The sequence below is a fragment of the Lates calcarifer genome, linkage group LG4 (genome assembly GCF_001640805.2).
Source record: "Lates calcarifer isolate ASB-BC8 linkage group LG4, TLL_Latcal_v3, whole genome shotgun sequence".
Classification (NCBI taxonomy): Eukaryota; Metazoa; Chordata; class Actinopteri; family Centropomidae; genus Lates; species Lates calcarifer.
In genome coordinates this window covers 20,152,114-20,177,002 of record NC_066836.1, presented here as the reverse complement: position 1 = coordinate 20,177,002, position 24,889 = coordinate 20,152,114, and the positions used below count along the sequence as shown (strand labels likewise).

Below are 24,889 nucleotides of genomic sequence, written 5' to 3'. Positions count from 1 at the left end.
GCTAAAGTTAGTCTCTTGAGTTGGTCTCAGTTGACTTTTTAATGTCTCCAAATGAATCATTTGAAAATTTGAACCCTGTTAAAGAATCTAAAAGAGGGCCAAAGTAATATCAACAGGACGGAGAGGTGTGAATGTTTTAAGACAGCAGCGATTACAGCTTGTTGGAAGTTGGAAAGTTGGAAGAATACAAAGTGAGGTTTGATGAGTGTTATGGACTTTCTTACTTCTATGCATATTTCCACATGGTGGGGTTAGATTACTGCAGATAATCACACTATTTAATCCATTCCGTACATGTTTGGTTGTGCCTTGATTTTTTTCTAGCCTCCGCTGCACATGCACATTAGTGTTTCTCCTCATGCCCCCACCCACGTGTTTTCACACTGGGATGACGTCACACAAATACAACTTGCTATTCTAGGCTCTGAGATAGAAAATTCTCTCTTATTTATAATGATGATCTGTGGAGAAATGTTTTCCAGGCTGCATCATTTTTTTGTTGCAGTACGTGCAGCATGTGGCTGCTGGGATGAACTGGCAGCAAGGCTGATGTGGCAGCACCACGTCTGTATCCAATTCTCTTAATACAACCACAGGAGAAATCAAAAGCAAACCTGATGTGCCTAGCTACAGTTGCTAACCTATGACTGGACAACTGCTGCTCATGGGAGAGGTTTGGTGAATGGTCAATTACGTGTCTGTATGACAAGTTCACATTACACAGGTGTCCTACCCTCTGAGCTGATTTCACGGGAGCGGACCAGATCACTCTTGTTGCCCACCAGGATGATTGGTGTCTGTGGTTGGGACTCCCTGAGGAGGAGGCGGAGCTGGGCAGTGCGGTGGAAACTTCGCCTGTCAGTCACCGAGAAGACCAGGATACACACATCACACTGTAAAGTAGATAGGTCCTGGGGATACAAACACACACATATACACACAACCATTAATAAAGCAACACCTTGACGGAGCAGATACATACAGGAGAAATCCAGTGACAGCTGAATAGGTGTGGATGTCAAGGAGCTTTAACATGCCATAACAGATCCTCTGCATGCCATCAACAAATTGACAATTTGTCCTTGAACAACATTTAAAGTCAGTCTTCTTCCTAAAGTCTCTGTTTTGTTATGCTGAGGCTTAGCCACTAAAAGGACATCAGTGCCAATGCCAGGCAGGCAGCACTCAAGTTTTTATCACTGTCCCATGAGAGGACGCAGAGGAGGCTTTGCTCAACTTGATTGTATGCACGTCACGCTTCACTTTGAATCTCCTGACCCTTTTAACAGTGACCACCAACATCCCGTCGGGGTTTCCTGTCACAGAGGCTCAATTAGCCCAAGTGGCTCTAGCAGAAACAGCAGCTTGGAACTGCCTGGGACCATCTTTGTCCTCTCCCACTTTCTTTCTCTGATTCAGTCACCCACATCTACACTGGACTGGATGGTTCATGTGTGTAAAATGGGTCATAGCAAGGTTCCTCTGGCTGTACCTGAGCATTATTAAGTGTGCACTGAGCAGGAATCAAGCCAAAACTTGCCTTAACTAAAGAGTATAGCCAGTGAACATCAACTTTAACCTGTGGGTCCTCGTATTCTCCTTAAAGCTGCACTGATAGATATTTTCATATGGACATTGTATGTGTAATGTGAAAGCAGTGGTTTCTACTGACTAACTCACAGAGGATCATAAATCACACTACCTGCCCAGCACCAAATGGCAGACAATGTTAATAACCAGCTGAAGAACTTTTATAACCTAAAGCATCGATGCATCAATGCCAGTACTTTAAAGCTGCACTAATCAGTACTTCTTATGTTAACAAGGAATCCAGTGAATATGTGTAATTTGAGACGGGTAACTCTACAGACAGAATTACAATGCAAATTTGCAGTCAAGCTTGGCTCAACAGCACATTTATACTCCCCTGTGGACGGGCACACAAACAGCTGTGGACACCATGGATGCATAGTTGTTCACATTATACTCTTTATAATCCGCTTAGAGGACGCGTACAAACACAACAAAATGGTGGGTACGTGGACATCTGCACAGAGTCTCACATGTACCCTACCATAACGAGATCACGTAGACCCTCACTGACCCTCGCATACTCACAGATGCAGAAAGTTTGACACTAGTCTTAGTCATTAAAGAGAAAGACATTTTCTCTTGTAAAGGTAAGTGAATATGAGACTTACATTTACAAAGTGACACAACTGCAAATAAATACTGCTGTTGCTAAGTGTCTGTAAACTGTTTGCTAACAAAAACTTGGAGGTAATCATATATCAGTGTTGTGTTTACAGCTTATCCCACTGCCAAAAACTGTCCAAAAATCTATTAATACACAGAAATATTTTTTCACTTTTTGACAACATCACATCTGGATCTGCTTGATCCAGAACTGCAGTCATTATACAGAACTAGATTTCACTAGAACTAGAAACTAGAAATCACATTTTCCTGTGCTTAATCCACCATGACATCTTCTCTATACTTGAAGTTCTTAGGTTCTGTGGGTTTAGAAATGCTTCTCCAGGCCAGTATAAGTCTGTGAGGTTGAAAAGGTTAAAACAAAAGACATTTCAAGTTGGACAAGCACAATCAATACAAACTATTTTTCTCCCAAAGACAGAAACCTGACACCAGATTACACAGTGTAATGCCAGTCACAGTTGCATTCTCTGTCAATAAAATAAAGAGCCAGTATAGCATTAGAAAACATACAGGAATTATTCTTTATATCTACATGGGTTTCTTGTAGTGAGGCACAGACTGTGACTGTAGCCTTCAAATGAAATCTGAAGCATTACCACTGTGTCAACAAAGTATTTCTGTTCACTGTGGGGCAATACCAGAAAACTAATTTTATATTAGAGGCATGCTCAGAGAGAATTGGTAAAATTTTATTAGTGGGCTGGTTTAAACTTCAATCTACAACTTTCAACAGTGTTATTGAATTATGCGATGTTATTTATGTTATTTATAACATTGCATAATTCTGACCTATGGAATTGCTAACACAATCAAGATGTATTTCAACTGAAAATGGGACTCTGAGGCCATAAACAGTGGTGACTGAATCAATATCAAAACATGTTATTCCCACCAGATAACCCAATCTGCCTGTGAGCTTTGGACTGCATATTGCTTGTGCTATGTGTGAGTGCGTGAATGCCCTTGCCCTACATCCGCAGCCCTGAAGGTAAATTCCTGCCCTCCAGAGAGTTTCAGATGACTGAAAAATTCACATCATCTCAAGCGGCCAAGTGGTATCGGATCAGACCCCGGAGCAGGAAATTCATGGGGAGCGCCTTGGCACTGTCTGTTTGACGGAGCACAGGAGAAGACAAGGAGGGGAGGGAGCCACTGGCGTGGAAGGCGGCTCCGCCACCTGTCACAGTCTGACTGAGGGATGAGGAGGAGGGATAGAAGCAACAAGATGCAGGGAGGGAAACAAAGAGAGGGAGAAGCTAATCTTTGTAAACAAAGGAGTACCAACACAGAGTGGACATCGATTAGGAGGGTGATGGAACACTCCAGGAGGAAAACTGGGACCAAGTAAATACGCCTCTCTATCAAACTGAGGCAGAGCAACTCAGGACAGTGCCAACTCTCTCTCCCTCTCTCTCTGTCTCTTTCTTTCTCTCGATTAAGCAGCTCTTCTGTGTTCACAGAGAGCAGGCCATCTGTCAATACCTACTCCTCCCATACACACACACAGATTCACAGGGACTAACACACAAACACAAAAGCCATGCCCACATACAGTGATAAACAAATACACACAAATCACTGAGCATTCAGGAAAATATTAATTAAATCATCTTAATGACAAACAACTCGTCTGGCTGATTAGGCCATTTTCTCTGTAATATAGGTAAAGTGTGTGTGTGTGTGTGTGTGTGTGTGTGTGTGGACACATATTCTGTCTTGATACATTTTCCCTGGTTTGGTCTGGGCTCCTTCATTGAAATTAAAGGGACTTCATCTTAAAGACCCTAAATGTCTGTTTTCTCAATCAGCTTCTTACTATGAGCAATGGGATCCTATATAACTGCAAAATATTCTGCAAGAGTTCAAACTGTTTTGATTATTTATATACACCTAATACATGAGATACAGTATTTGTGCCTGTCATGCTTTGCCTGTGCTCTTCTCACTGATTTGAAGCAGGTGGAGTCCAGTTGTTCAAATCTGATCTAATCGCACATACACAGTCCTGATGAAGCTGTTTCTTGACTCTTTACCAAACTATAAAAAAATAATAATAATAATAATTAAAATAAATAAATAAATAATAATAATAATAATACCCACCATTACTTTTGTGGCTTCTGAGTCCTACTTTTTCCAAAATGGTCAGATACAACCACTTTACAGATGTGCTGGCTGAGAGTTACCATCATTGGCATCTCCCCAAACACCAAAGTATAGACAGAGGTTCTGTTGTGAAAGCAAAGACTCCAGTGATACAGTCAGTCCATAGCAGTGGGTGGGTAATATTAACCACATTAATTTCAAGACGCATCCAAGTGGCTTCCTTTCATTTATCAGCCCCTTACATAATTAACTAATATGGCTTCTTGTTTGCTCGTTAGCTCATTAACTTGTTAGCTCATGAATATGTAACCCGGCTCTTAATGAGCCATCAGACTCTATTCTATATATCTATTTCTAACTTAGCTGGTCATCAGCAGAGCCAAGCTACATGCTCCAGACTATGGAGTGGAGAGCTAAACAGAATTTTATGTGCCAGTGTCCTGTGATTACCACTTGACTGGGCTGTGGAGGCAGCTGTTACATAGTCTTGCTTTGGTGTTATCACTTACAATGATACTTGAGACAATTGTGTACTTTCAGCTTAGTGGCAACAATTCATCTTGAGTATTTTTTCTGTGGATGTTCTGAACAGAGCACTGACCTCAACCTCATCCAGCACCTTTGGAATGAATTTGGAACACTTTGGATGCCTTACTGGGTTATCGAAAAAAATACAAATAAAAAAACATCAGTGCTCATCTCACTAATGCTCATGTGCTTGAATGGGAGTAAATCCCTGCAGCCACTTGCAAAAATCAATGTAAAGCCTTCCCAGAGGACTGTTGTGGCAGTGTAATGCCCATAGTTTCATAATTAGGTGTTCAACAATCACATATGGCTATGACGTTCAGGTGTCCTCATTCATCAGTACTTTATTTTTCAAGTACTGTGGCTGAGATCCTCATACTCAGATGATTACATAGCCATAAGTTCACAACAGCAATAATGATACCTTATTTGTATGCAAAAACACACTTACAATGCTGGCTCTATAATGAAATCTGAATAAATAATAGACTTATTTTTGGTGGCGGATTGTTGCTTTGGGCTACATCCTGGAATGTCTCTGCCAAATGTCTCATTTTGTTGCCCAGTATTTATGACTGTGTGTTACTATCTATCTTACTGATAGCTTCTGTTTCATGAAACTTAACCACTGGGGGTGACTTTGAATTTGAGGCCATAAACAGAACATAAATAAGCATTTGTAATAAGGATCCCTTGGTCATCAAAGACACCGAGCAGGATTTTACACCAGAAAAATGTAAGTCTGGTGGAAAAAATGATTGCTAACACTGTAAATTGCCTCAAACATACTTTTGTCACTTCTGAAGTGCAATGTCACCCATATGGATATATCTATAATAGACTCTAGTCGGCTGATAAAATAGCTAGCAGTCATATTGGTTCTTACCACTCTGTCTCAGCTTCTCATTCTATTTGATCATAGTCAAACAGGGCAATAGTTCAGGCCTTCATACACCATGATAAATGTTGTTTTTAAGAATAGAAAGCTCACAATAGAGTCGGACAGGCCTATCTGCTTTATCAGTAAAAAGCCAGGCTTTCTAAAAAATTTTTTCAGCCACTTCCTGTGTCTGGTGCAGATATAGATAAGAAAACACACCCAATAAAACATGATAGAAAGCATGGCGTCCAGCCCTGTTATAATCAGTGCAACATAGACATGAATTTTCTTTTCGAAAAGGAGATTTATCATGGTGTGTGCAGACCTAAGATCCACTGTGAAGCTGCAGCTGAGTTTGTCAAAACTCAGTGGAGTTGTAAAACAACCTTTACTGTCTCGCTTAACTGGAATGAACTTGAATTTTCATGTGTTTCAGAAGCACACACATATACACACACACACATACATTAACATGCACTCAAAAACACACTCAAACACCAACTTGCTAGAACCGGCAACCACATCAGCAACCATTAACTGTGAGGACAATGAATCACTTATCAGACATCATTTGCATAACATGCTGTGGCTCTGCAAGCACTCAAACTATTATTCCTTCTGATTGTGAAAAAAGGCAGAGAACACAGCACATGGCCCTTTTTTGAAAGCACACATGAGTATGTATGTCTGTAAATTCCTCATTGTACAACATGCTCCCCTCTGCCTGGAATTCTGACTCTGAACTATTGCAACCTATTGGCTCCCAAGTCATTTGCTTTGCAGAACAAGCTACATGAGCAAAGCAGCTTACGGCCTTTACATGGAAACAAAAGGTCAAACACCTCCCCACCTGCTTGCACAAACATTCAGACACTCATGCTACCATTTGGCTTTATCAAAAGCAAACATACATCACATTGTGTTCTATCTGTCTGTCTGACTGCCTGTCAGAGCAAAATGAAAGAGCAGAGAGACCAATAAAGATGCAGGGGTGATGAATGAAGGGAATGGCAGAAAGACAGGAAAAAGGAAGGAGGAGAGGGGAGGATCAGAGAGGAGAGAGGAGACAGAAAAGCACCTTGCTCTGTAGCTAAGTCAAAATCTGATAATAGGATGACGAAGCTTAGTGCAGATAGAATGCTGAGTTGGTGGGTTTGCTCTTTTTCTCTCACTTACTTTCCACTGCACAGAGACAATGCTTCCCTAAGGAAATATATTACTGAGGCCATCTGGCCTGCACTAGCTAAGCCACACACACACACACACACACACACACACACACACACACACACGTATACATGAGCACTCCATGAGCAATGATCACCAATCAGTCCCAAATGCAGATGACATCACAGCACCGACGTAGTGCACCATGCAGACTATACACACATGAGTGCCAACCACCTCACACACAGAAACACACACACACACACAGAAGGCTAGTGTGGTGAGCGTCCCTGCATGACCCAGATTCAAGCTTTATTATGACGGCATGCAGAGCCACCACCCTGCTGACGTGTCCATTAGCAAATCCCTGAATCCTTACCAATTTCAGGGATGCCATGTGGTTGACCTCTGACCTCGCTGTGGAGGGAGGATATAAGAGGATTTCCCTTTAGTACACAATAAAGTAATAAAGTACTGGTAAAAACATTTAGTGAACTTCGAATTAAAAGGTTTTGACTTTTGTCCAAAATGAGATATTCATGTGGCACTAATGTCTGACAAATTACTCTACTGTATTTTGTGTCTTATGCAACTCTTTACTCTGTTGCCTCACTGCTCTGTTACAGCATATGAATAAATCATAAAATTGAAGTTTTAAAACCTGATTTATGACCTGATTGAAGCCATTGGGAATGAAATTGTTACAAATAAGTAAAGCGAGAGACATCTTTACCTTTAACTACTATCCTAGACAACTAGCTTAAACAGTTTACACTACTAACATTTAGTTCAGTGTATTTTAATGTGACAGTGACACTAACAAAAGGACAACTAGGTTGAGAGTAATTTAGCATCATGTTTGAACTTGATGAAAAGTAGATTTTTACCACCCACGCTAATATATATTTATGTTGTTATTTGAGAGTGATTTTTTTTTACTAATGTCAGTTTCAACTAATGTTTTTTGTTTGTAATTATCACTCAAAACTGCTGTGACTGCTTTGGAAATAACAAAATATAAAGACACATTTCTAATTAGCTAGCTAGCCGACAGTTAGCATCCAATCATATTTTGGAGATCTGATCCTAAATCTACCTTGCTCTTAACTGGGTTTGTGTGTGTGTGTGTGTGAGTAGGTGTGTGTATTACTACAGAACACACGGTGATAATAGTGATTACACTGGGAGGTCAGACACTGACAGTGATGACAGCTTGTTCAGACAAATACATGTTAGTAGCATCAAATGAGGAAGTAGAAAACAACGGACAGAGGGATGCTTGCAAACAAATAAAATGCTGAACGTGGAGAGAATGAATATTTTTCATTGTTTGAATAGCATTATTAGTAAAACAAATATAATATATTGCAAGTTCAAATCTGTCAGTGAAATTACAAATATTATAGTGTCTATAGTAAGACTAAACAATTGACTTTTTTCAAGAAAATAAAGATTTCTGTTAGTTCTCAACATTTGATGGTTCTATCTGCAATCCACCTCATCTAGAAAACTCCATTTAAAACTACAATAAGATCATGATAGTTTATATTTACCACTTAAATATAATGCAGTAGCTGAGATTTCTGAGCTGAGCTTTTCTATTAGTAGATTTTGGTTCGCACAGTTTTCTACACGGATAAATTGAGTAGTGACTCCCAGCGGAGACTAAAACAAACAAGACTGTTAAAGTATAATAGCTTATGTGGATTAGGGCAAGAAATGAGAAGCTGTAAATAGTGCAGAACGACTCTTATGAGGCAGCAGAACAGCAAAACAGGAAAGAAAAATGTCTTGGGAAGGAACTCCCTGGACACCATGCCAAAAGCTGTCTCTGTTCCAAGAACTGGATGGTGGAACAATGTTTTTCTTTCCTCCTAATCGTGTAAAAGAATGTGGTCAAGCAGCAATTATCTTCCTCCAAATTACATCCTGGACTTTTCCTCTAATTTGCTTTAGCAAAATAAATGATCCATTCCTCCTCTGCAGCCGCAAATTCTCCTCACTGCATGCTGATAAATACACACATATACATCACTGGCCTACATTTTACCAGGCCGCAGGCTGCACCTTTTGGTTGTTTTTAATAAATATTTTAATTTCAAGCTATCAAATAATAATGGAAACTCTTAGAGTGACTCAGGCAAGGAACAAATTCAGGCATGCACGAATGCACAGACACTGAAACAGACAAAGACAAATTAGAGAGAAGGGTGGGTAGGTCCCTGTGGTCTTTAGTGACCTCAATCTTCTGCTTGGTCCGCTACATGCAGAACCCAGTGGACTGTTCAAGAGATACATTACACAACCAATGTCAGTCGAAAGGCAAAGGACAGTAAGGGCCGGCTAGGTCAAGGCCAAGTGTGCCAGTGTTTCTATTTTTAGCACACGGATGACTTATTTAAAACCATCCAACCCCCGTGACGTCAACTACACTTACAACGTCCCAGCGTCTGGCAGAGCAGACTCTCAGCCTTCTGTGCATGTGTATGCTGGTGTGTTTTACACATTTGACCATGCCAGTGCTACATGGGCACGTACACACACACACCAGTCTGTCAGCATAGTTGATATATATTTACAGGCTTCTGCACTTACAGTAAGGTCTACCTGTGGTTTGTTGTGCACCACTTCCTCCCCTGCAGTTGGGAAAATTACAGCTCCATCTAGACCTTCATGTGTCAATCAGCTGTGAGTCAAGCCAAAAAAGCACTTGAAGGAACAATCGCTGAGTGTGAATGTAACAGTTTTTCATCTTTTCTGGCAGTTTGTATTGCAAGGGAGTGATGAGGTGCTGATCGGTCTGGCCAGAGAACGGATGAAGCCCTACAGCCAACACTGTCGGATGCTGACTGTTGTAGCATGATCTTATGCGTGAGCGAGTGATTAAGTAAGCTCTGTGCATGTGTTCATGAGTATGTATGTGTGTGTCTGTGTGTGTTGCTATGGTTACTTGGGTGTAGGTTGGGATGCCCCGTGGAGAACACTTGCAGCTTGCTACAAGGCCAGAAGCTCTGCCTCTTGGGACTGGGAGTGCTGGCAGTTTATGCTGTGCCAGTTGAAGGCCATCATACATGTTAGGCAGCTGGACACCATCTGTCTGCCCACCTGACTGTGTGTGTGTGTCAGAGACTGTGTGCATAGAATGTATTTATATGTTTGTACATGTCTTCCATCCACGGGCATTAACCACAAAAAATAAAAGCGCAAAAACATGAGCATGAATTGGCAGATGATTTGGGATGCTGTCCAGTCCTCTCTGCCTTCCCCCACTGATGACGGCCCTGGAGTAATTCCAAGCCTCCCGCTGGCCTGCGTCTGTTGCTTCAGCCTTAATGCCCTGCCTTGTATTAACACGCACAGAATAACAAATGTAATTAACTCTCAGTGAGATTTAACCATGGCAGAAAAGGGCCATTGGAGAGAGGCGAGCAAGCGCCACAAAAAAAGCAACAGAGAGTGAATGGATTGGGGGGGGGGGGGGTGTTTGGAGATGATGACAGCTGCGGGGAGAAAGGGCAACAAAATTGGGGGTGAGAAAGGGAAGATGACGCTTGCAGAAAGAGCGAAGAAGTGAAAAAAAAATTGTTAGCTTCCACTGGACTTCCCCAGAGCTAAATGTAGCTTTGTGTGAATAATTTAACCTTAAGGGGATAGCCCCTGAAGGCTGAGTGGACATCTGGGATATAGGATGCAACAGGAATGATCCACCCTATACACTAATTAGAGTGCTCTACCATTTCATTTCATCATTATGAAAAGGCATTAACGACTGCATGCTTGTTCATTTCGCATAACGTCCTCAGTGTTATTCGTCTCTCCCGCTGCCTGCTGCAGTTCAAGTTCCTCCTGCTAAAAATCATCACCACCAGGCTGTATTAACTCATTCACACTGTTCCGCTCCAGAGGCTGATGATGCATAGCCACAGCAATTTTAGTCCTTGCCAAAGTTTTCTTGTTCACTGTAGATTTTAATTGAAACAATGAAGGTTAACAAGAGAGTGATTTCCACTTTTCCGAATGAGAGAACTTCAGAAAGCACAAGTACAGTGAGCACACCTGTATGAACACACTCTCTTCACTCACACAAATAATTTGCCCATGACAGAAATCAAACAAATGGCTGTTTTCATTTCCAAAGTACAGAGGAAGATAGAGAAGGCTTGGAGAGAAACTGGTCACTGGAGCATGAAACAACCAGGAACCAGTCTAAACTGAATGAGATAAACAAAACAGAATGACTGAAGCGTGAAGCTGACAGCCAATTACTCACTTGTTTCCAGTTGTCGAAAATTATGACTTTGCTGTCCTCGTCGTCGACTGTCACCGTGCACTCGTAGCCCTCACCTGCAAGCAAATACACTTGTCACACACATCAGCACACACAGAGTGTAATAACAACCGCCAGCGTAATATGTTGGGGCAAAATATTTTGCAATGCAGAAACGTGACAGTATGCAATGTGGAGCATAAATTCACCATAACTGGAAACCTTAAATCAGTTTTGTCAAGATGTTTAGAACTTCACACCATTTCTAATATTTGAAATTTTACACACAAAAACACACACACACACACACACACACACACACATATATATGTGTGTGTATACATATATATATATATATAGCTCTCCAAACCTATTTGTTCCTCAAGCTGGATACTGAGCAGTGTATTTGTAGGAGGACAGTGCAGGACAGTGCATGTGAGATTGACTCAAAATAATGTACAGTGCCTATGCTCGTGGTAATGAAGAAATATGTCACCCAGCAAAAGCTGTGGCTGATGTGTTTATTAAGATATATATCAGGCTATGACTGCACAGCTGGTACTAGTTAATAAAATCAGTCAATTCGCTGTTGGTTGTGGTCTTTTCATGTGATTTACTGACAAAAATAAATAAATAAATAAATATGTATGTATATATATACAGTGCCACCACCACCGGGCTTATCCTGTAAAGAATGTTTCTATTAGTTGCATATTGCATGAAAATTAAGAAGAAAATGTACAGTTGTAAGGTGAAAAAGGCTAAACTTAAAAATGGTTGTTTGATGAAACCTGTATTGCAATAAACCATGAGCTGATTGTTTCAACCTCCAGAAAATACACTACCGATAACAGTAAGGCAGATTTCAAATTACATACTTTCCCAAAATTGCTTGAAGACTTGAAGAAAAGACTGGAAAATGTATATTGTACAGAACAAGCAAACCAAATCTCCTACTGGTAATTACTTGGTGAGGACACATATTGATTGGTGAGGAGCTTTTCCAGTCAGGGGACAGATATGAGGCTATGACATCTGTTCAAAACGATCAAAAATGTGTCAGTTAATAAACAAAATAAATGAAAAATGCTTTCTTTATACTTTGTTTTCTTTTTTGACGTGTAGCTCACATTATAATTTCCACACCACTAAAATGTCCATGTGTAATAAGAAAACCATTATGGAAGCATGTATGAGCTACAAGCTTGGATGAAAGTGCTTTTTCTGTCCATTTATGATGCATGAATCCAAGTGCAGTACACAGGCAGTAATGAATACTGTATGGTATAAGTCAGAGGCATACTAGCTTTATGCATGATGGACAGGAGTTGCCGCTTAGTGACACTAACTTATCGATTGACTGGCTTGATGGTTGAGGACGAGAGCTGATTATCCCCAGTGTTGCAGTAAGCTGTGTGACAGACCTACTGACTGACAGAGGCCAGAGGGAGGGGAAAAGTAGATCAGGGCTGTTTTAACAGCTTTAAAGGCAGATATAAACACTGAGGACATTACTGTTATTTGCTTTCTTGCAGAGAGTACAATGAGAAGATTGATACCACTCTGTTTGTTAAGTATGAAGCATAAAAGCATAAAATAGCATAATGGACCAGACCCATGCCACATGTGGACACAGGTTCACATGTCGCATGGGTTTGTTCAAAGAGAACACACAAAATCCACCTATCCTATACCACTATTATGCATTGATGCTAAAGCCAGCAGCTGGTTAGCTTAGCATTAAGACAAGGGGAAAGTGCTAGCCTAGTTCTGAGACCAGTTGGCAAGAAATCTGGCCCATGATACCTTATAAAACATTTACTCTCACATTTTTGTATGTATTAAACTAAGAAAATATTTTGTGGACACAGGCAAGCTAGCTATTTCCTCCTGTTTCCGGCCTTAGCTAAGCTAAAATAACAGCTAGCTAACAGTTGGTATGTCTACTCACATATTTAGCGTACAGATATAACAGGGGTATCAACCTTCTCATCTAACTCTTTGCAAGAAAGCAAATCCCAAACTGTTAAAATGTTCCTTTAAAATACATTTAAGGGGGAAAACTGAGCAGTCTAAAATAAGTGCTTGGGTGGACTGGATTGAGGGCTGATTGAGGAAAGAAACACTTCATGAGCATTGATTGGAAGGTTTTCCAACCCTACCACAGATGCACATGCACACAAAAACACACACCACCAATCTCTGTGTAAGCCATTACCACATGCTTGTGTCTCAGAGTCTATAGAGAGGGATCTGTCAGACTGCCCGGCCAGAGATAAGGCCAGCGATGACTTGCCCACGCCATTCTGTCCCAGAAGTACTATTCTCAATGCCCCGCCATGGCTGTGGTAGGTCGACTGGGCGGCCGATGATTGGCTGAAAGACTCATCCCGAGGCACCGCTGTGTCACTGATAGGCAACGTGGCAGGCTCCTCTAAGCCCGGGATCCAATCACAGTCCTCAGATACGGCCTCTTCCCTCCGCAGCTGGTGTTTAACGGGCAGGGGTGTGCTTCCTCGCCGAAGGGGGGGCGCCGTGGTGAGAAACATACTGTACTAGAAATGGAGGCAAAAAAAGACATATATGAAAATCTAGGAGGGAGCCATTGGGCAGCACACATATGGCATTGTTACCTGCAGTACTTTAAAATAGCCCAAACAGGTCCAAACAGGCTGGAAATCTACCTGTAACATTGTCTATTCTGGTAAATGTTATCACTGGAGAATGTGGGGGGAAGGGTGTTTCCGCTGTGTGTACCTATGTGTGTACAGAGTAGGGAGGTGAAAACAATGGAGGTGAGACAGATAAGCAGTGTGAGAGAAAGATGCTGATGAAGACGCAGAGCGTGTCAAAGGGAAACCTACGACAGGAGGAGAGAGATGGTGGGGAGGTGATGAGATGAGGCAGACACAGGGCAGGAGGAGCTGCTAAAAGGATGGCAGAAGATAAGACGATGCTTAAAGACAGCAGGTTGATATGGCCAGAGAGAGAGAGAGGACATCTATATATTAAGAAACACAGGGGAGGGACGGAGGAAAAGAGGCTGCAGCTGTGTGTAATAAGGGAATAAGTGTGGTCAGGTGGCTGTATAAGGTGCAGTGTGTACAGCACGAGTGCAGCATGAATTCCCACAAAAATAGGTCAGAAACATCAAGTCTTGATCTCCATCCCTAGTTGTTTAAACAGGGGAAAGCTGCAAAAGAGGCTGTCAGCAGTTTGCTCCAGAACAATACTGTGGCCGAGAAAAGTGTGTGTGTGTGGGTAACTGGGTGCATGCATGTGTGTGTTTGCAGCCACAACAGGTCAACCATAGACAACCCTCATCAATATTAATACAGCAATTAATCTAGCTGCACTTACACTCCTGGGTGTCTGTGGCTGAGCGTCTGCCTGGAAAAGCTAAGTGCAGTATTGGTGCTTAATTAAAGGGGATCGACACAATAACAGGAACATATTAGAATATAATGCAATCCAAAGCAGTACCACCACAGAGAGAGGTCTCACAAATTACAATGAGTTGAATCAATGCCTCTCTGACACAATGTCAATTAAACAAGACTCAAGAGTCCTTTATTGTCACTGTGCAAGAGTACTGCAGAACTGAGTAGCAACCCAGACGGTGTGATCACACATACAGCAATTAAAAACAGAAAAGAGTTCAAACTACGAGTGTAATCTAGAGTGCAAAATATACAAATAAAAATAGAAAATCTATTCATATAGCTGTAAGCTATAAAGCAATTAGACGTAAAACAACAGGATGCGATAAAAAAGCATCTGAGATGGTGCCTTTGATGGTATTGCACATTTGCTGAGTTACAGTGGTGCTATGTACAAGACGTGTAGGTAGGAATACATACATACACACACAAAGATTATGAGTGTCATGAAGTTAGTCCCTGTAGGGCTGTTGTATTGGATTGTATTAGAGAGCTAGATTGTACAAATGTAGTGGGGGTGGGGGTGTAGAAGACATATAGTCTATGTGTCTATCAACATGTCATCTTCAGAAATACAGCATGGATAGGTAAGTACAATTCAACCACCTTATATAAATGATAAAAGCAAACAACAGAGTTAGCTAACTACTGTACAATGAGATTATCAATGTTGTATTGATACGATTAAATGCTATAAAATATATACAGCAGACGAATAGTATACTTCACAAATATATAGTACAGTACAGTATAAGATTTGTTTAGTATAGCATAGCAATGTGTAATTCAATTCAATTCAATTTTATTTATATAGCACCAAATCACAACAGTTATCTCAAGGCACTTTTCATATAGAGCAAATGTAGTGTAGTATTATACAGTATAGTATTGTGTGATCTATAGTATTGTGTAGTGAAGTGTAATATAGTAAAGATGATGTGACTTACAGCAATATAGTATCATTTATCATATAGTATAATATGATTTACTGTACTTAAATGAAGTATAGTATGATGTACTGTAATATAGTGTATTCTACCTTTAAATAGTATAATGTATTGTACAATGTAATATAGGGTGATGTAGTGTAATGAAGTGTAGTATAATATATTGCAGCATATGGTTGTATAGGATACTCTAGTATAGTATAATATAGTTAGTGTAGTTAGTATAGTGTTGTGTGATGTACTAAAATATAGTATATTTTATGTTTAGAATAATATAATGTATTGTATAATGTATATTGTGGTATAGTATAGTATAGTATAGTATAGTATAGTAGCATATAGTATAGAACAGTACTGTAATTCTTTTTCACACATGCAGTTGAGGTGTGGCTACTTGTGACACAATTATGTAGCTGTTTACACACAGTCTCTCTCACTCTCTCTCTCACACACACACACCCATACATCATTCACACAGGCTCACTCTCAGGTAGCTCAATTAGGTTAATTGAACGAGCTAATCAATTAAGCATGGCCTTTATTGTCAGCGGTGTTCAGGGGAGCTGTACACGCAGAGACAGGAACCTCTGACCGCGGGCTGAGCCAGTGTGTCAGGGGTTAATCTCTCTCTCTCGCCAGGCAGTAGAGAAACTAGGGCAAACAACAGTGCACAATACAAAATTAATACTACAGGCAATGTTTATATTCTTCCGTCCAATCACACTGACTGCTGCTTCTTTACTCGCCGCAGCCTAGTTATGTCTGCTGCACTTTTGATCGTTCTGGATCATGTTCACTGTAGCCCACTGCTCATTGTACTTCAATTTCGAGTTTGTCTGAAATAATCTTTGATGGTCCCATAAGACAGACAGAGACAGACACAGATCGATGGACTGACCGCCTTATACAGCTGTAACCCTGGCTCATAATTGCCAAGAACACACTGCACAAACCATCTTACAACTGTGACTGGAAATCCAGCATACAGAGCGTAAAAAAATATTTTAATAAGTTCACTTGAAAGTCTATACTGAGGGCAGGGACACACTGGAAGTCAGTGTATTATTATTCAAAAATCACATCCTCAGAGTCGACGTGAAAAATGACTAAAAAATCTTCACTGAATTCCCTCACACACACACACACACACACAGTGTGAGTGGGAGAAACCAAAGTGTGCGGCGTGAAAACAACGATTATATCTCGTGCTGTTCTGCAAGATACACGTTGGAGGGTGTGTGTGTGTGTGTGTGTGTGTGTGTGTGTGCAACCTGGCTTACTCTGTGTGTGTTTGTGTTTGTGTTATCTAGGCTATTGTGAGGAGCGCACGAGGTAGGTTAGAGAGGGAGGTGGAAAATATGGGTGGCCTTACCTGGTCAGCCATGGTTATCAATAAGTCTTCTCTTTATGGAGCAAGTGCTGTCGTTGCAAAAGCGCCTGTGCCGCCCGGTTCAAGTCATCTGTACTGGCTGCAGACCCGGCATCACCTTTCACAACGGCGGTAACAGGCGGCGCACAACAGAGACGCACCACATGTCATTTACCGTGATGTCTATTCTTCCCCACTCCGGCGCGTAAAATTACCTTCTGCTGACTTGAAAAGGAGGCGCGGCGCATGGAAAAACGAGGAAGGTAGTAGTAGTAGTAGTAGCAGGAGGGTAGAGGGAAGATAAAGAGGTTACACCTGCGTGTCCGTTCAGAATAAGAGGCGACTTCTTACAGGAAGAAGAGGGAAGAAAGCCATCGGCACAATAACACATTCCCTCCTGTCCTTATGGTGTCCCAACGGCCAGCAGCGACTGCGCCTCCCTCCCCACCTCCAGTTAATACCTGCACCTCTCTCTCTCTCTCTCTCTCTCTCTCTCTCTCTCTCTCTCTCTCTCTCTCTCTCTCTCTCTCTCTCTCTCTCTCTCTCTCCTGCAAAGTGTATTTGGGGGCGCGTCCTTCAGTGAGTGTAGGGTGGTGGTGATGGGGGTGAAGTAGTGCCCCTCGCTTCCTTTCTCCAGTGTAAATATCAATCCAGACACGGTTTCCCTCAAATCAAATATGTGCCTTTGTCAAACACTGGTCTGGTCTGGGCTTTTTCCCGGTGTTATTTCATTCAGGTTTGACGATGGACGATCAGGTATTTGTCGCTGTGACATGAAGTGGCCGCCAGAGGGAGGCAGAGGGATGCATCATGGAGAAGGTGCTAACTGAATGTTTTTACACAGAGGAATGGGGCTTTATTGTGCACTCGAAGAAGATGTTGTTCTGTCCAGCCAAGACCACGACCAAATTATTATTTTTTTTTTTTTTTAAAAAGACGTGTATACCTTTTGAAAAAAAAGGAATTATGGCGACTGTTGACGGTGAGAAATACCCATCATTCCACACTCAACTTTTTGACCGTTTTGAGTGCCCCCACCTGGTACTTGGAGTGTAATGTGATGTAATGTAATTTATGCACGCGTGAGCATGGAAGTCAGCCAGTTGAGACACAGCCTAGTTTGCTTCCCATGATGAGTACTACCCAGTCAGTGAAAACTGTTGTGTGGTGTCTTTGGGGTTCTTGAGCTCCCTGCAGTGTCAAAAAAAAATCTGAGTTATCTTGGCTTAGGGTTACTAGAAACCAATGTGAAAGATGTAAAGACGTCCCAGACAGGGAGCATCTAACTAAAAAAGTAACTGAACCTCACATAGGAATTAGTTGGTTGTTTTTGGAGCTTGACTCTGGATATGGTATCAGCTCCTGCTGTTTTCCCATTCCATAAATAATCTGTCTTTTGTGAGTTGCCCATCTTAAGAAAAGTGTAATGCCAGAGTAGTCCAGTTTTATTTCCATTCCACGTGTTATCTCTCGGACATCTCGGACAACTATTTTAGCTCTGACCCCAACAATTTTAGTGTTTTAGTGGGGAGATAAGTGAATAGGGAGATTATCTCCCCCTTAAACTGCCTTGAGGGCATCCAAAAATGGATGGCTGTTGATGTTTTGCATTTAAACCCACAAAAAACTGAGATCCTTTTAATTGGCGAGTATGATATTAACCCTAAAATCACAGGGAAACTCTGTTTTTTATTTTACAGCAACCTCAGTTTGACTAGTTACATATATTCTGTTGCACAGTCCTGTTTCTATCAGTTTAGGAGCATATCAAAGATCAAGCCATTCCTGCCCAACATAAGCCTGGTAAGTGTTTTTCATGCCTTCATTTCATATGACCTTGATTACTGTGACACTATTTTCTTTGTAGCATAAAGCCTCATAATTAGCACAACATGTAGCCACCAGGATTTTAAATTATAGGCAGTAAAAATCAAGAGCACATTATAACCATTCTTGTATTCTTTGTATAACTCAGACCTCTAAGCCCAGAGCTGCACAGATGCAGATTCTCTGGCTGCTTCAAAGCTTAGACTGAAAAACAAAAGAGACAGGGCCTTCACAGTCAGAGCTCCTCAACTGTGGAACAGCCTCCCCGAAACAATCAGGTTGGCTGACACTGTCTTGTCTTTTGAAACTCTCCTTAAAACGCATTTTTAGAGACTGGCCTTCCTGTGATCCTTTACCATATCACCCAGTGTTTTTGTTATTGAAAAATTCTGATGCTTATCAATATTTTCTCTCTCATTTCCAGTTTGCCTCTCCTCTGTCTGATGTCCAGTAAAAGCAGAATGCCAAAAATAATCTTAAAATAACCTGTTTGAAAGTGCACAGCTGGTGACTTTGAAATAATAACCCTCAAATTATAAAGATAGTTTGAGCAAAACTAACATGGGAGGCCAAGCACATCATAAGACAAACTTGTTTTTTTCCCATCAAAATCTCAATAGACATGCATGACAAATAATGCTAAATTTAATCTGGAAGACTGCTGAAAGTGATGACATATTTTCAATTCAATTCTTTCCTGCCTTGCTTTGTGAGTCATAATAATGTTTGAAGGTACCAGGATAATAATGCAGCTGATGATGCATTAGTCTTCTGAATGAGCTGATCACTCAGAGTAATAACATGGAACTGCACGTGTCTTTGAAGTCGTCAAATGCCTAGATTTGGGTTGCAGTTGGTCATAAATATTCTGGCTCTTACAAAACCATTGAAATGTTAACTCAAAATTAAATATTAACCAAGACAGTGCATCTTCTCTATTAAAATTGTGACACAATTGGTGAATGATGGTAGTTTATTATGTTCTTTTTATGTAATATTTCAGTTTTTACAATATTTTTCCATATTGGTTACACTGCAAGACAGGGGAACCTGGATGTCTGGTCAAGTGGCTGAGGTGCATAACATATGACCCCAGTCTGACTGCAGCCAGGTCCTTTGTTGCATGTTGTACATATCTATCTTGCATCATATGCACTGTCTGTATCAGCCCTGTGAGCTTGCAAAATGACAAAAAATAATAGTGAGTGCAGCTTTCAGGGAAGGATGTTTCTCAGCATCCTGATGTTTTGGACCACTCAGCTATCAAGCCCATCACCAGTGCTGCCAACATCACACCCCCCTGTGACCATGTGCATTAGCTAACTGGCACTCTCACTGGAAAATTCATTGGTTCAGTTTATTTATAAAACCTCCCTTGGACTGACAACATCTCAACCCCAGATCATATCTGTCAAATATGTGAGAAATAAAATCAGTGTCCCATAACATGTCAGGGTTGCCAGTCACGTTCTGTCTCAGAGTTTCAGCCTTCTTTGGTCACATCTCACTCTAGCTGCATAAGACCCTGAAACACTTCTTTTCTCACTGTGTACTTTTAAGTATTATATTATAGACTGACAGGCATACTGTATATTCAAAAGGTTCTTAAAATTAGCAAAACATGCATGTGTCTTTGCCTTTAGAGATGTCCTTGTTGCTAATGATGGTATTTTTAAAATATTGTTTCCCTCCAAGCAAAGGTTATGCCTTCACTACCATTAAACACCATATACTGTCTTCTCTCCTTTTTTTATTTTATGCCACTATTCCAAACTCCCCATCAATCTTTTGACACACATGTTGCAAAACCTTACACACTGACTTGCTTTGTTAAAGACACAATGTGTCATAGACATTGGTGTCTGGTTCCAGTACCACCTGGAAGCTGGCCTGCTTGGTGTTTTCAAGTAGAATGCTCATATCTGCCATCTTTAATATTAATCCAGTGTGAGTGAGAGTGCTCCACTTATTTCCCCTCACACTTAGATTGGAGTTGGACTTACAGGCCGGGGGCAGTGAAACACTATTTGGCAGTAATGTTAAGAAGCCTGTTTCTCTGGATCAGGAGTGAGGACACTGTTATTTATTGCAGCTTTCAAAGAGTTGAGGTGTTAATGTTTGGAATAACAATGTTTGGAGCCTGGATTCCGACTCAATAAGTCAATAAATAAAATCAAGCAAATGATTAATTCATAACTACTATATGTGATCCTAGCATGTTAAAAAGCCAGACTCCCTGAGTGGGTGGAGACCAAAACAGAACTAAAGGAGCTAAATATAGGACTTGCGTTCATGGCTTGTAGCAGAAAATGATCAGTTAACATGTTAAAGGTTTGAGACATGTGACCTTTAAAAGAAAACATTATATCAGAAACATGTTTGGTAAATTTCAAGGTCCAGCATCACCAACATTAAATCTTCATCTTGAGGCTAATTCTATTAGCAACAAACCTACCTGAAGACGGGCAAGACAGCACATAAAAGTTCACTAACCAGTTTAATGGTTTATTCTATCTTGCAGAGGGTAATGTGAAATTATCTGAAATCATGTGTTTTAATTACACTTACATTTACATTTATTCATTATTATCCACAGCGAATTTTCAATTGAGGGACAACACTATCATCTGTCAATTTAATCAAAGACCCATTCAAATCATGATCAAGAAGAAGTTAGAGAGATTTAGAGAGAGAAGGTATAAAAAGAAAAGAATGTACAATGCCATTTATTGTTTTACAGTGAATTTTCTTCATAAAAATATATAATTGGCATTAGGTAAAGAATTCATTTCATTCATGCAGAACAAGATTTTGGAAAGTTAGGAATATGAAAAACTCTTAATTCTTTCTGCCTACTTCCAGTTTTGCATATAGAGTATTAGCCACTAGGCTGAGAGGAACAGAGTCAATCTTGTGTTGTGCATGTGCTGGTAACACTAAAGGCCTATTTGTGAATCACTACTCCTCAATAGCTCTTTGTATTAAACAGATCCTCCCTGTGGGAATTAAATAGTGTTCAATGACAGTGAACAACGTGACGTCTTTTTGGGCTATTAAGTGGTAAGTGTTTATTCTTGCTGTCACACTCGAATCAATACCTCTCCAAAATGCCGATCTAGACAATGAGAAGTCCTTTCCACTATAATAACCATCTCTTGAATCCCTTGGATATTAATCTTCTCTAAGCCTAACGTTGCAGCCCATTCTGCTCACTGTTGCTCTTAGCTGCCTGATCTCACAGTATTTTCAAAAGTACAACAGGCCTCCAGACATGTCAGGGCTTCAGTAAACACACTGAATGGAGATGGGAAGGATCCTCTCAATGGGCCTGCTGAGCATGACTTATATTTTAAGCTTTCACTAATCTGCAGACTTAATTAAGTCTCATCAGGACATCAGAGCTTGCTGGTGCCTTGCACTGTGTGAGAGGATCACAGCGCAGACAGATGACAGAGATAAGTGCTCTCATTAGCCACCAAGACGGTATCGATGAAAAACTGCCTGCTCCCTCCTAATGGAAACACTCTGGTCTGTCATTAGAATGTGCAGCGGTGCAGGCTGGGAGATGTCAGGAGGTCAAGAGGTAACCAAGGCAGGCTTTATGGCTGCCAATAAGATGACACCCACAAGGTCAGAGATTACTTATGTATTTGTCATTGTCACATGCCTGCCATCCACAGATCTAGATAATGACATGACTGGAATTGAATTGCCTTTTACTCATCCAATGACATGAGAGTGTTTGTAAAGGAAAATGACTTGAGCATGTGAAAACTGATTTTGCGTATGTGTACATGTTTTGACCAAGTATTACTTAAAGCAGCTATAATCTATAGTTAAAACAACCATGTATCAAAAGCCTTTTATGCCTCTTTAGGATGATTATTTAACCCTTCAAAATCATTGCATAAGAACCCACATAATAATTGCTCTCTACCTTTGGATAATCTTCTCAAACTTTGAGAAATAAAGTAAAGGTAAGTAAAGGAAAAATGCATGTCTAGCCACAAAATCTTTTTTTCATTCACAAATATACTTTATTTCGATTATAAAAAAAATTCTGGGTCTTTATTTGTATATTGAAATCAACAGAATAATAATTTAATACATAAAATATGTGATTTAAAAATAGCTTAATCACACTAAATTGTATATATTCCACTAAGTTCAAAGTCTCAACTCAGTTTTAACTAAATGCATTTCCACTTGTATTAAAGACTTCATGTTTGTTTATTTGGATGGCTTAGACAGGTTTAAGTATCTGTTTGTGTGTTTCAGATTAAAATTTTAATCTCCATTGTAGCTGCAAAACAAACCAATTATGTAATATTTCAGGGTGGAACAAGTGATTCCAACTTTCCAATAAATTTAAATCACTGCTCTCTCAGTATGAATAGCCCGACAACAAAAAATCCAATTACTCGCCCTCAGCCAATTTGTCAAACAAAGCCCCTGACCACTGCAAGTACATGACATGCCCTTTACATTGTGATATTAAACCAGTGTAGATGCAGATGGGCTCCACTTGTTAAGAAGTAATTTTCCCTTCTGTTGATCTTCCGACGTGATTCTTTGTGTCAAATCCGTATTTAATAAGCAACAAAACAAGTCAGCCTGTATTAATGCTTCTCATAAGTCAAGAAGGGACTCTTTTCACAAGGTTACTGAGATGACATCAAATTTAGATGATGTTGCAACCAGGAGTTTTACAGGGAGCTTTACAGTGAGGCAGGTGTGGCGCACTGTGTCCCCTGTGTTTTTGCTCTGTCAGACGGCTTAGTAATGGGGTCACAAGGTTGTATGGCCTGTCGTAATCAACTAGATGCAATGTCATGACATCCTGTGGAGGTTACTCAGAAAAAGGCAACACTCTTTTCATACTGTGCACATGTTATATGTCATACTCATCAGATGCTCTTTTTATTGCATTCCAGGGATGGTTGTTTAAAAGCTCCATGGGGACTTGGATTTATGATTGCTTGGATGGGTTATGTCAGTCATGTGAGCTCAGCAGACGTTCTTCAGTCCCTGAGAAAGGCTATTAAGATTGCAGGTTCAGGACCCATGTGGGAACTCTAAAGACGTCTCTTTAAGTTCAGTGACCTGGATTAGTAAATGATGATGTGCGCTTTGATGTAAAGAGAAACTGCTTTGTTTGGCTGTAAAATCATTTCAGGTTTGCAGTTCTCCTCCTCTGCAAGCTTCCCACTGCCAGAGCAATGAGTTGCTTAGTGACTCTGGCATTGTGATGAGAAATATAAACTTTGTGTTTTTATGGCATGCAATGCATTTTGTTTATGATACACTGTCATCTATCTGGGAGCTTTACACACTGTTACCCACAGATTTTTAACACATTTACTGTAACTTTACCAAAGCAAAGATGATGTGGCTATAACCAATAAGATGTGTATACAAAGTATGTTGTGACTCATATATCATAGATACAGTTTCTTGAAATGGCAAATATGGTCATGGGTGCTGTATTTCATAGGATGTATACACCGATCAGCCACCACATTAAAACCACTGACAGGTGAAGTGAATAACAACAATCATTTTGTCACAATACAATGTTCTGCTGGGAAACCTTGGGTCCTGGTATTCAGTTTTGATGTTACCTAAGCATCTTTGCAAGCCAAGCACATTCCCCATGGGAACAACACTCCCCGATAGCAGGGGCCTCCTCCAACAGAACAGAGCTCCTACTACGCCACAAAAATTCCTCAGAAAAGACAAAGAGTTAAAGAGCAAACTCCCCAGATTCCAATATGAGTCAGCATCTGTGGGACCTGCCTAATGTTGTGTAGGTCCCCCTTGTGCTGCCAAAACAGCTCAGATCTGTTGGGGCATGGACACCAGGACATCAAGCAGCAGATCCTTTGGGTTCTGTGGGTTGTGAGATGGGGCCTCCATGGATCTGGCTTGCTTCAGTGCATGCCACAGATGCTGGATCAGATTGGGATCTGGGGAGTTTGGAGGGCATCTTAGGCTCTTGGGTGTGGTTTTTGCAGTGTGGTTGGAGCATTGTCCTGCTGGGGGAGGCTGCTGCCATTGTGGAGTGCCGTCATCATGGAGGGGTGTACTTGGTTTCCAGCAATGTTTAGGTGGGTGGAACTTGTCAAGGTAACATCCAGA

At 40.7% G+C, this 24,889-nt stretch overlaps 1 protein-coding gene across 1 annotated transcript in view; it reads right to left on the bottom strand.

Annotated features, from left to right (window-relative positions):
• Positions 1-17,667, bottom strand: part of rem2 (RAS (RAD and GEM)-like GTP binding 2) — a 28,722-nt gene extending 11,055 nt beyond the window's left edge. The window contains exons 1-4 of the mRNA XM_018677549.2: positions 16,928-17,667; positions 13,387-13,723; positions 11,172-11,245; positions 734-911 (exon numbers count right to left, since the gene is read on the bottom strand). Of these exons, the coding sequence (XP_018533065.1) occupies positions 734-911; positions 11,172-11,245; positions 13,387-13,723; positions 16,928-16,939 (601 nt within the window). The 5' untranslated portion in view covers positions 16,940-17,667. The remainder of the gene's footprint in view (positions 1-733; positions 912-11,171; positions 11,246-13,386; positions 13,724-16,927) is intronic.
• Positions 17,668-24,889: the final 7,222 nt, after the last annotated feature.